Consider the following 13663-nt stretch of genomic DNA (forward strand, 5'->3'; position numbering starts at 1 on the left):
TATATACATTCTTTTTCCTCTTCTTTTCCATGATGCTTTATCACAGGTTACTGAATATAGTTCCCTGTGCAACACAGTAGGACCTTGTTGTTTATCCATCCTACGTATAATAGTTTGCCTCTGCCAACCCCAAACTCCCAATCCATCCCTCCCCCACTTCCCTTCCCCTTGGCAACCACAAGTCTGTTCTCTGTGTCTGCGTTATCACAAACATTTTTAACGTTGGGTGTGACTAAGGTCAGAAAACACATGGATGTATGCTCTCTCAGGTTCCTTTACATTTCTATCTCCCTGGAATTGTTTTTTCTCTTTATCTTTAAGCAATATGGTCTTGTAGTGGGAATTTTCTACTGACGATAGCATTATGGTATCCAGAACAAGGTTGTCAGCTTGCCCAAGCGATCATTCACCCGGATGGTATTGAATGGCAGTTTCATAGACAGTTAGCTCTTTCTGTGAGTCCCTTAGTTCACTAGTGTTAGACACATAATGTTGTTCTGTTTTGTTTTTCTTTGATGTGATTTCAGGTCGGGTGTTGAAGAAAGAATGTTCAAACATCTTCAGAAATGGTTTGTCACTCACTTTCTTGGGCGTTCTGCGCAAAGAGCAAGGCTGGTCTCCAAAGACGGAAGGTGCAACATCGAATTTGGCAACGTAGAGGCACAGTCGAGGCTGATATTCTTTGTGGACATCTGGACGACGGTGCTGGACCTCAAGTGGAGATACAAAATGACCATCTTCATCACAGCCTTCTTGGGGAGCTGGTTCTTCTTTGGCCTCCTGTGGTATGCGGTCGCCTACATCCACAAAGATCTCCCTGAGTTCCATCCTTCCGCCAACCACACCCCTTGCGTGGAGCACATCAATGGCCTGACCTCAGCTTTTCTGTTTTCTCTGGAAACGCAAGTGACCATTGGCTATGGATTCAGGTGTGTGACGGAACAGTGTGGCACTGCTATTTTCCTGCTTATCTTCCAGTCTATCCTTGGGGTCATCATCAATTCTTTCATGTGTGGTGCTATTTTAGCCAAGATCTCCCGGCCCAAGCAACGCGCCAAGACCGTCACTTTCAGCAAGCATGCGGTGATCAGTAAGCGGGGTGGGAAGCTCTGTCTCTTGATCCGAGTGGCTAACCTTCGGAAGAGTCTCCTTATTGGCAGTCACATATATGGCAAGCTTCTGAAGACCACCATCACGCCTGAAGGAGAGACCATCATTTTGGACCAGATCAATATCAACTTTGTGGTGGACGCAGGGAATGAAAATTTATTTTTCATCTCCCCGCTGACAATTTACCATGTCATCGACCACACTAGCCCCTTCTTCCACATGGCAGCAGAAACCCTTCCCCAGCAGGACTTTGAATTAGTGGTGTTTTTAGACGGTACGGTGGAATCAACCAGCGCTACCTGCCAAGTCCGGACATCCTACGTCCCAGAAGAGGTGCTCTGGGGCTATCGTTTTGCTCCCATGGTGTCCAAGACCAAGGAAGGGAAATACCGAGTAGATTTCCATAACTTTAGCAAAACAGTGGAAGTGGAGACGCCGCACTGTGCCATGTGCCTGTATAATGAGAAAGATGCTCAAGCCAGGATGAAGAGAGGCTATGACAACCCCAACTTCATCTTGTCCGAAGTCAGCGAAACAGACGACACCAAGATGTAACAGTGGCTTTTCAGCGTGAGTAAAGCAAGATCTGGAAGATACCTAGTGACTAGAAACATTATGGAGCAATCAAGAACTTGGGGGTGTGACAGTGGGACAAGAGCATTTCAAATCTCCCCGCGCAATGTCCCTGAACCCCATAACCATGGTCCTACAAGACACAGAGCTCTGCAAGGCAACTGCACGAGAACGTGCAATGGGTTTGTAGGAGACTGGAATATGGGAGACAGAGGAGCTCACATAAAATCTTGAATAGGATTGTTTGAAATCATGCCGTGTTGATGGGAACAGACAAAAATCATTGAAAGCTTCATGGACAGACCAAATGAGATCTTTTTAAGAGTCTTCCCAAAGAAGATATAAGCTTTAGATAGGATCAGGGAAAAAAGATATTCTTATTTTGGTTCTACTGATAAGAAAGAAGCCACATTTATTTTAACATTGGATTGTATCCAAGGAAAAATTTTCTCCTGAGCTGGGGGAGAGGAACCAATCAAAGTAATAAGAAAAGACGGATGCACGGTGAACATTTGTGAGGCTCTGGCCTTCTCCAGCCCTGGTCGTTGGCGCTTCCATCTAAGTCTGGGTCATGCCGTGTTTCCAGAGGAGCAGGGGGGAGGCTTGGCCCACGGACTCCGCATCTCTACATGCAGGAGAGGAGCACAGGGCCCAGCCTGCTCGACGGCACCTCCAGAGCCTGTGGCCAAGCTGGGTGTTGGCCCAAGGACATTTACACAGTCTAAATCACCACTCTAGAATCTCCATGAACACTTTCCTGCAAGAAAGAATGTTTGCTTTGAAAATGAGGGTGATATTTCTTCCAATTTGTGTTAGATGGGATAAGGGGCTTCAAATCTGTTAAAACACTACTTCCTGATCTTCCAAGAAGGCAGTGAGGAGTTTGAAGGAGCAAAGACAGTTTAGAAGGGAAAATACTGCTAATGCTTCTGAGAAAAATATATCTTGTGTTTTTCACCCGAGGGTTTGTAACTGAAATGCTGTTTCTAAAGGAGAAGTATGAAAGGGAAGGGAATGGGATATGACCCCACAGTAAGGAAAGTGCTAGGTCTTCCTTCCTCTGAGGACCAACACCACATCTTCATCAGACAGACCAATGTCATATGAGGATTGATCTGCAGGGGAAGCTTTCACTGTGAATGTCTTGTTCAGTTCCCTGCTTACGTTATTTTGAATGTATTCTCGAAAAGATGGTACCCAAAGCTGCTTAGGAATCAAAATGTTGTCAGTGTGCTGATTAATACATTAAATCCCTGGGCTTCCCTGGTGGCGCAGTGGTTGAGAGTCCGCCTGCCGATGCAGGGGACGCGGGTTCGTGCCCCGGTCCGGGAAGATCCCACATGCCGCGGAGCGGCTGGGCCCGTGAGCCATGGCCGCTGAGCCTGCGCATCCGGAGCCTGTGCTCCGCGACGGGAGAGGCCACAGCAGTGAGAGACCCGCGTACCGCAAAAAAAAAAAACAAAAAAAACATTAAATCTCTGAAACTGATGTAAGTTTGTCTTGAATCCAGCGTGCCCAGGAGGACATGATGTCGGGTGCAGATGTGCCCCGTCCCATGCAGCCCCATCAAACCACTCCGGTGTGAGTCTAGGCATGTAGTCATGGATACCAATGACTTTGTTTTTGCAGGCCTGGGGTTGAGTTTGTACAGATACACACAGACACTCTGGTCCTTCCGACAAAAATGAGTGAGGAGTCTGATGGGTTCAGAGTTGCGCACTTTGTCCATGGCCATAACGGTGGACACGATGGGACCACGTGGGAGATTACTCTGTGCGTGTAAGTGTGTTGGCATCGCCATTTAATCTGCTGACAAAGCTAAAGGAAATCAGGTGTAACAAGTTCGAGGGAGCTGGAATTCTCTGCTGGCCCATTGTCATGAGGGTTTATGACTCTGTAGTGTCTTTATAGACGGAAGGGTCAGAAGACATGCCTTCTAGTCTGTTCTGCTCCTTTTAGCAGATGTTGGGGGATGCTGGTAGTGAAGTGATCATAGGCAATCCATTCCTCTTGATCGTTAGGAGAGCAGGATCTTTGCGAATGGCCTTTCTTTCTGGGTTATTCGATGGAAGACGTCTGCTTCCAAATATTCCTTTATTAGGATTGAGGCTTTCTGCCCTTTGAAGTCTACTTTTAAAGGCAAATTCCCATCGAAACTTTAGCAACTGTTAACATACTTACATCTAACAAAGCCCCGAGGAAATGAGGCCCTGCAGGCACCATGCAATGGTCCTAAGGGGTGGCTGGAACCCCAAAGCAGCATAAGAACTCTGGACATTTGGAAAGAAAGGGTTACCACAGGCATAGGAACTCAGTGAGTAAATAAATTAAATGGAAAACAGAAGGTTCCAGAAGGTTCCAGAAGGCCAGCTTGCCCATAGTTTAATGCCAGTGCTAAAGGCGGGTTTTCTATTCCAATGTGGTAACAGCGTTCCCACCAGGACCTGATCACACAGGCACTGCTACTGCTACAGGTGTGCTCTATAATTCTATTTACTGATTTACCCATTTTTAAAAGCAATTCAACATTTCTTTTTCCTTTCAAGAAAAACTGCATCTCATGATGCATCACCATATCCAGAGTTTCCCTTAGTACTGATTCCTCCTGAATGGGTTGTTTAGCTCTCTTGCTCTGAGGTTTTGACTTGGAGAGTCTGATCCTGGTTTAAACTTCCAGGACTTAGGTTGGCTCAAGCTCCACTATTTAGAGTTAAGATGTGGGACACTGTCTAAAAATGTATTCCTCAAGACAGAAAGGGTAGAAGGAAAAGATCCTAAGTTGCCAGGTCTAAGGAGTGAGATGCTCAGCTCATCTGTCTGTTTTCATGGACAGCAAAGAACTTCCCTGGTAGATCGTGGGGACCGTAGGGGAGCTGTCTTCCCTCGAGACTTTTCATAAAACGGGAGATGGGTCCTCCACAGGGTGACTGCGAGTAGCGCGGGGGGCCTGTCCCCTATCCAGAGCAAACGTGATGAAAACCTCGGATGCCCAGAATGCAAATGAAGCCCTGGCCCCGCCCCCGGGCCGTTGTCCTCCCCATTCCAGGAAGTGTATGTCAATCAAAGCTTGACAGGCGAGATAGAGAATTTTATTTTGGAAGCCAGAAGTTTGAGAGCAATGACTGGAATTTCCTCTTTCTGTCCAGCAAGGGCTGTTTGTCACTGGGGAGATAAAAGTCCAGGGGTAGGGAATAAAGGTTATCGGGATCTGGGCCACACAGAGCCGCGTTGGGGGGCGCCGCGGGAGGAGGGGTTACGGAGGAAATCTATTTCAATGCCTGTCATTAAGTTTCCATTAAAAGAACATTCAGTTAGGAATTCAAAAATAATTTAATCTCCCCAGCCAGATGCACCCAGCTGGACTCCTTGGAGCTGAGCCCTGCAGAGAGGGAGACCTTGCATGGGGGCTGCGGGGGCGAGGGACGGGTGTGGGCCCTCCTGCATCTCCACCCCAAGCACCCTGGATGTCCTAGAGGCCGGGAGCATCTTTCAGGCGCGTGAGGAACCCCAAGTTTCTCTCGTGCTATAGTAGGAGAAGCTTACTCTGGGGCGCCTTACTGACTTCTTACTATGTCTGAAGTCCTGTCTAAAGCATTTCGTATACACTACCTAATTTTATTGCCCCAATGATCCTGTGAGGTACTATCATTCCACCGATTTTTCACCCGAGGCAGCTCAGGTAAGGAACTTGTCCAGAGTCACTAGCTAGTCAGTGGCAGGGCTGGGACTCAAACCCACACCTGTCTAGAAAGCTTCTGGGTTTAACATCATTCATGTCTACATCCTCTAACATGGATCACCCTCTGGGAGGACCCACCGGGGCTGCCAGGCATTTACCTGGTGTCCCATCGATAGTCAGCACCCGTTCCTGGTCCCGTCTCATGCTTTGGGAGAAACCCCTCCCTGCTTGGCATGGGGTAGAGCCCCTGGACAGGGCTTAATAAACATCTTTGGACTTGCATATTCTGGGGAGACTGGTATCTCCTATGTCTGCATATACCTTAAATATCTGTACTGATTAGATATACGTTGGTTGGTTGATTTCAATCTCTCAGTAACCCTTCATTTGAGGGAGAGACAGATATTTCTGTTTTGACAGATGGGGACATGGAGCCTTGGATAACCCTGGAGAACAGTGTCCATATTCTGTATTCACCTCTGTGTACCTACAGCACCAACACACTGCCTCACATAGTCAGTAAATGGGTTTTGAAGCAGTAAATGAATGAATGATGTGCTCACGACAACACGGGTAATAGTGGCTTTCAACCCACATCTGCCCAAAGAACTTCTGGCCAAGCTACGTTATTCACTAGCAGAGGGTCCGTGACAAATAACTTCATCGAATCTCAGTTTCCTTATTTGTTAAAGGGAGCTTTGAAACAGGTTTAGGGGAGGATTAGATGAAATAATCGACGGAAAAATTCCTTTGTAAAAAGTAAATGACTTTTGGGCTTCCCTGGTGGCGCAGTGGTTGAGAGTCTGCCTGCCGATGCAGGGGACACGGGTTCGTGCCCTGGTCCGGGAAGATCCCACATGCCGCGGAGCGGCTAGGCCCGTGAGCCATGGCCACTGAGCCTGCGCGTCCGGAGCCTGTGCTCCGCAACGGGAGAGGCCACAACAGTGAGGGGCCCGCGTACAGTAAAAAAAAAAAAAAAGCGTAAAAGTAAATGACTTTTAACGTGGCAAAGTGGGGTAGGAGCATGGGTTTGAAGCCAAGAGCACTGGTCCCCGGGGTGGACTCCCAGCCACCTGATGCTTCATGGGCAAAGGAAGAAGGGACCTGGTTGGGGCACTGACAAAGATCAGAGGTCTGAATACTGCATAGGCCATGAGTTGGGGGAATCTGAGTAGAATCCTGGTACCTTGGGCTTCATTTCAATCCAGTGGGTGTTCATTGAGGGCCTCCTGCGAGTCAGGCACTGGGGATGTGAGCATGAGGATGCAAGGATGGTCCCTGTCACTGTGATAAAGGATCCTGAGGGGCTTAAACCAGCTTGGGGGACCAGAGCTAAATCAGAGAAGTGCTGATTGTAGAGAAAGTAATTTTTTGCCTTATGAAGCATGCATATAATAGTTTCCCAAAAAATGGCATTGACATTGCTGCTAACAAGGAGACTATTGATTATGGATTTATAATTATTGGGAATTTTTAAAAATCTGTATCATATATCCTACTGGGATGTACAGTCAACAAACTGCTGTCAGGTCACTTGAGGGAGTTCTTTTCTCTATGCGACCATGCAGCAATCTGACATAGAATTAGGCCCCTTTGTCTCAGCTTATTTCCAAGGATGAGAGCTTGCGTATTGTTTTCACTGTTTTCTTTGGTTAATCGCGCAAAGAACGGCTCTATGGTTTCAAAATCCTAGAACCGGATTTAGAAAACTCATTTCTATTCCTGTGGCCTCTCCTTTCCCTTCCTCTCATATCAAGGTAGCCATTCTCATTAGTTTTATCATGATTCTATTTCTTTTTGAAAAATATAAGCCATATACATATATGTATATCCCCCCGTTCTTACACAAAAGGTAGCATTCTAGAAACACTGTTCACTTAACGATACCTCCTGCAGATTACTGTGTAGGGACCATTGTTGATAGATAATTCTGACACCTGTGGGCTCCCCACCCCACTTGCCTTCACTGGCTTTGCTGTAGTGGCTGGGATCTTGCTCCAGAGGCCCCCTGCTCTGCTGTTATGAGCCTGAGAGATCATGGCTGTTCCTGTCTTGCATTCCTCTCCCATTGCAGAGCGGCTGCACGGCTTACCCTGCTTGGCAATGAGCTGGATTCTCAGAACCAGGGTTCTCAGTGGGAGCCGATCTGCCTGGACTAACAGCTCTTTAAGGATGAACCCTTCCTGGAATTTTGGCTGGTGAGAACGTCAGAACAGGTGTCCTCAAGAGAAACAGCGCCACTCTGGTACCCGGTCTAGGATCTCTGCTAGGAAGAGGGGGCTTCATTCCCAGGGCTTCTGGGTCATCACCTTCTGATGAGGATCCAGGCACCCTTTGAGAGATGGAGGTCATAGAAACTACCATGTACGTGAAATTTTGTGCACAGGTATTAAAATTGAATTCAATGAATGAAATAAATAAGGTGCTACAATTGAAGTATGAAGAAAATGTTGAGGGGGCCAGAGGAAGGGGAAGGCTTCCCAGAGGAGGTGACAACCAAGCTGGGCTTAGTGGATGGGTAGGATTGAAAATAGGGAAAGGGGTAGGCTAGAGAGCTGAGCATCCGCTGCACACACATCCCAGACTCATGGAAGAGCAGGATGGACATTTGCTTGGGTCTCCTGGGAGGTGATGTGGTGTTTCCATGGCCACAGCATTGGCACAGGAGGGAAGCATCACTCTGTGGTCAGAGCAGCCGGGGGCTTGGTGCTGACCTGAGGTTGCATCCTGGATCTCTCAGTCAACCACTGGAGTCCTTGCAGGGCAATGACATGATTGAATGTGTGTTTTAGGTATCTATCTCTGGTGTTGGTGTTCAGGGTGGAATGGAGAAATTAGAAGCAGAAGCTCGCTTTTGGGGGCTGGGGAGGAAAGTGTTAGCGTTCCCATTTTCCAGGAGGGGAAACCTGCTCAGAGAGCACATGGCTTTCCCAGGTCACTAGTGATGCAGCGGGAAGGTGGGGCGAGGGCCCTGGGCTTCTGCTTTCGAGTCGGTCAGGGCTCTTTCCTGGGGCCACCCACAGACCTCATGCCTGGGGGTCACCTTTCCTGAAGGAAAGCTCACCAGGAAGGTGGCAGCCAAGGTCAGCGGGACTGCTCACCAGGACCAGAGGGAGTGAGTCTGGGGAACGGAGAAGCACATCCTTGAACTGGTTCCTTGGGGACACAGAGGTCACATGCATCTACCATGGCACTGATCACCCAAGGAGTCTGGGAAGGTGAGAGGCTTGTCCACATCCCAGAGGTGACTTCCTCTGTCCCAGTGACATGAAAAGTAAGCGATTCACTGACGTGTGGGCTCTGGACCACCAGCACTGTTGGTTTTAGTTGAGCTCAAAGTGGCGGTGAGAGACCACAATGATCCTGACGGCTTTCTCACTTCCCCATGTCACTGGTGGTGGCCACACACAACCTGAGCCTGGGACCGCCTCTGAAGGACACGCCCTGCTGGCAGCATGGAAGAAAGGACGGAGGTGATGAAGAACAGAGGTGAAGGCAGGAAGTCCAGTGTGAAGTTCAGGGCCTTGGAAGACAGACACACTTGGGCAAATGCAGCTTTCCCCCTTGGGTGTGTTGTTTAAAACTAGTTCTTAACCTTTCTGAACCACTTTTAAAGATTTAAAATTTTTTCCATTTTTTAAAATTAATTTTCATTGGAGTATAGTTGATTTACATGAACCACTTTTTAAAAAATCATAAATAACGATAATCCCTGTCTTAGAGGGTCACAGTAAGGACAACAGTGTGAAATAATACACAATGAAGTAGTATGTAAAGTGCCCAGCACAGAGCCTGGTACAGCCTCCCAGTAGATGGTAGCTTGAGTGATGCTACAGCCGAGGAGATGATTCTGATGATTAAGGCAAGGTGGAAAGGTGAGTCTGGCCCTGTGGTTGGTCCCGTACTGTGCCTTGTGCCCTCGGCCTGAGCCCCACCACTTCCTTTAGCTTTCTAGTACCCAGCCTTGATCTTAACCTGAGACAAAATAACTCACCTTCCTCCCACCACTGCTTCTGCTTCCGCTGCAAAAGCATCAAATCCTAGAAGCTTAGCGGTGAAAAGGCCCCATGAAAACCCTGACCAACCTTGTCATCGTACAAGTGGAGAGACAAGTGGGTCCTGGAAGGAGATGGCTTATTCAGTGTGTCTTCATGGATCTCGGAAAGCACTGGTTGCTGACCTGGCCTGTGCTTTAGACACTCCATCAGGTGACCTGGGGAGTAGAAACATAAAGAAGATGTGGCACATATATACAACGGAATATTACTCAGCCATAAAAAGAAACGAAATTGAGTTATTTGTAGTGAGGTTGGATGGACCTAGAGTCTGTCATACAGAGTGAAGTAAGTCAGAAAGAGAAAAACAAATATCATATGCTAACACATATATATGGAATCTAAGGGGGAAAAAAAGGTCATGAAGAACCTAGGGGTAAGACAGGAATAAAGACACAGACCTACTAGAGAATGGACTTGAGGATATGGGGAGGGGGAAGGGTAAGCTGTGACAAAGTGAGAGAGTGGCATGGACATATATACACTACCAAGCGTAAAATAGATAGCTAGTGGGAAGCAGCCGCGTAGCACAGGGAGATCAGCTCGGTGCTTTGTGACCACCTAGAGGAGTGGGATAGGGAGGGTGGGAGGGAGGGAGACGCAAGAGGGAAGAGATATGGGGACATATGTATATGTATAAATGATTCACTTTGTTATAAAGCAGAAACTAACACACCATTGTAAGCAATTATACTCCAATAAAGATGTTAAAATAAAAAAAGATATTACGGACCTACCTGGAAAGGAAGGTGAGAGGGAGGGGAATCTACGCAAGCCATCAGTCGTAAGCAAGCTGGCACCTTACGTTAGCGCCTCTGGCCAGCAGGTGGCGCCATCCACTTCCAGATCACGAAAGTGAAAGTGGTCTGAAGTCCGCCTCCAACTGTTAGGCAGGCGGTGGAGAGAGGGCTTTCGCAGACCCGGCAAGCTCTTTAATAGCCATTATGCTGTTTAAATATTTAACAGAGAGACATAAGATATCTGGGTCATCTAATCATTACTGGGATGATAAAACAACGGTGGAAGACTTTGGAAAAGTAAATATGATATCAATGTAGAAGTTTATAACTCTAGAGAGGGTATGGTGGCAGAAGAGACACTTGTTACTGTTTATCAAGAGGCTCCTAGAGTGCAAGAACTTTCCATTTTCTCTACAACAAGCTGAAATAATATTATTATCCCCATCTTATGGGTGAGAAGACTGAGGCTCAGATACTTGCCCAAGGTGGCTAGTGAGGGCAGAGCTGGTATATATCTACATATTCAACATGTATAGCTTACTCATTTATTTTTTTATTTTTTGCGGTACGCGGGCCTCTAACTGCTGTGGCCTCTCCCGTTGCGGAGCGCAAGCTCCGGACGCGCAGGCTCAGCGGCCATGGCTCACGGGCCCAGCCGCTCCGCGGCATGTGGGATCTTCCCGGACCGGGGCATGAACCCGTGTCCCCTGCATCAGCAGGCTGACTCTCAACCACTGCGCCACCAGGGAAGCCCTATAGCTTACTCATTTAATCCTCATAACTACCCTAGGAGGAGTAGGAACAATCCACCCATGCAAGCACAGGTCATGCTGTGTCAAAATTCACGGCTTTCCACCAAAAACAGGCCAACTCCTGTCTCCTGGTCAGGGCCCAATCCTGACCCTTCTAGTTGCTTTCTTATGAATTTGGGGCGTTACTTATTCTCTCTGAGTCTTAGCTTTGTCATCTGTAAGATGTGGATTATAACCGCACAAGGCTATGGAGATCAACTGGGGAAACACAGGGTTCATTTTAAAGCAAAATTCTATTTTATGGCATTATTTTTACTGCAGACACCTAATGGCTTAATTCACATAAAGACGTACACAAGGCCATTTGTCACAGGATTATTTGTAGTGAAGAAAGACCTCCGTGTACCACAACAGGGAGATGGCATTAGTGCTGTGTGGACCAGAATGAGGTGAGATGCTATGCTGCCTTCAACAAACATTTGGGCACACAGCAGAGTCCTGGGACATGCTGGAAAACGAAATGCACTGGGAGCGCCGTGGAGCTCAGATTCCAGAGACAGCCGACAGGAGACACAGTTGTCAAAGGAGAGACCAGGCACAAGCGGTCCTAACCTTGTCAGGGGCACCAAGGAGGGGTGCCCGAGGAGCAGACATCAAGGTGAAGCCTGAGGCATAAGGAAGAGTTAGTCAGATGATGGGGGCGGGGTAAGGAAGGATCATGGGGTGGGCAGCGCTCCAGGAATACACCACTATGCGTTACAAATCGCATTTAACAAGTGTAATGATTATAGACAATGGTCTCAAAAATGTCACATGAAAGAAGTATGAACCAAAAGTGATAAAATTAAATTTTATAAAAATTGTTTAATTAAATTAAAAAAATAAAACTTGAAATATTTTTTAAAAACACACAATTTTGTTGCGTATATATACATATGTGTACATACACATGAAAGAAGACTCAGAAGTAACCACAAATCCATTCACTCAGTCATTCATTCATTCATCAAATGTGTTTGGAGGGCCTGCAGTTCTGAGACTGCTGAGGGCAGGGGGGATACACAGTGAGGAAGATGGTCAAGGGCTTCACCTTTACGGACCTACTTTCTAATGGGGGGAGGTGGAAAATAACAGTACATGCAAATACCTTTAACAAAATTTCACATAATCATACAGGTCACAAGGAACATTCAGGTGGGTCAGGACTCAGAATGACTGGATGGGAGGAAGATGCTTTAGACAGAGTGGGGACGGAAGACCTCTCCCAGGAGCTAACACTGAGAAATGGCCAATGGTAAGGAGCCAGCTACGCAAAGATATGGGAGGAGAATGTTCTAGGCCAGTGGTCCTCAACCTGTGGCACACAGGCATCACATGGGGAGCTTCAAAAAATACCAATGCTCGCCACCACCAACCCCCGGATTCTGACTTAATTCCTTAATGGTACAGCCTGGCACTAGGACTTTTCAATCTTTCACAGGGATTTTTACAAGCTTTCCTGGTGACACTAACACACGCTGAGGCTGAGTACCACTAGACTAGGTGGAAGCAGGTATAAGTGATGCACGTGATTATCTGATCATCTTTGGGTGGTAGCATAAGGGTCATTGTCATTGTCATTTTTTAATATTCTGTATTCTACAGGTTTTCTTTTAAGCCATGCATTTCTTTCACAATAATTTTAAACAAAAGATAACTTGGACAACAAACTAGTGAATATAACAGAAAAAGAGAAGCAGACTCACAGATATAGGGAAAAAACTAGTGGTTGCCAGTGGGGTGAGGGAAGGTGGGGGGAAGATAGGGGTAGGGGATTGAGATGCACAAGCTATTATGGCTAAAATAAGCAACAGGGAAGTATTGTGCAGCGCAGGGAATACAGCCAATATTTTGTAATAACTATAAATGGAGTATAACCTTTAAAAATTGTGAATCACTGTACTGTACACCTGTAACTTATATAATATTGTACATCAACTATACTTCAATTAAAAAAAAGATAAATCAGAGATAATACAGTGTAGTATCTAGAGATCTAGGTAAAGATCTAGGCCTGGACTGGATCTAGGAAATTTGAATTCTAGCTGCTGCTGAACGAATGAATAGCAGTACGGTCTTGGGCAAATTCCGTTACCTCTCTGTGCCCCAGGTTTTGCTCATCTCTAGAACGAATGCTATAATTTCATGATTCTAGGAACTGGAGTTCTGAATGAGGAAGAACTAGCAGACACCTGAACAATTATAAACCTGACTTCATGCGAGGGAGGGTCTCCAAATAAGAGCCGGCTCTAAACTTGCAGCTTTGGAGAATCTTCCCAGACGCTTCTTTTGTTCTTTCATGTACTTTTCATGTGAACTTCGTTTCAGTTGTTTTCTTATGTGGGCTCGTAAGGAAGCACAAAAGGATGAACCATGCCCTTCCCTTCATCCCGTTCCTCCCGGCATGACCTCACTCGGCTACCCACCCCGTCACAACTCCACCCCAGTGCTTCTGAGGCCCTGGTTAGAATCGTCCAAGGCCAGCCGGCAAAGTGCCTTCTCTTCGGCCTCCCATCTTTGGCAAGACTCTACCCCGTTTCCCAGGATCACTCTCTTGCTTCTTTTACGTTCCCCCCCCACCCGCCCCGAGAACACGAGCCTCGGGAGCTGGGCACTCAGGCCCTTCCCCAGCCGTGCCACATTTTTAAGAACTTCATGATGGCAAGATGACGAGGAAGGAACGGCAGGCGACATTGTTTGTTTACTCTTCTGCTT

General features: G+C 47.0%; 1 protein-coding gene across 1 annotated transcript; it reads left to right on the forward strand.

Annotated features, from left to right (window-relative positions):
* The first annotated feature begins 546 nt into the window (after nucleotides 1-546).
* KCNJ1 (potassium inwardly rectifying channel subfamily J member 1) lies at nucleotides 547-1665 on the forward strand. The gene has a single exon (XM_019942031.2). The coding sequence runs from the start codon at nucleotides 547-549 to the stop codon at nucleotides 1663-1665; it is 1119 nt and encodes a 372-aa protein (XP_019797590.1).
* The last annotated feature ends 11998 nt before the right edge of the window (nucleotides 1666-13663 follow it).

The sequence above is a fragment of the Tursiops truncatus genome, chromosome 8 (genome assembly GCF_011762595.2).
Source record: "Tursiops truncatus isolate mTurTru1 chromosome 8, mTurTru1.mat.Y, whole genome shotgun sequence".
NCBI classification, from domain to species: Eukaryota; Metazoa; Chordata; class Mammalia; order Artiodactyla; family Delphinidae; genus Tursiops; species Tursiops truncatus.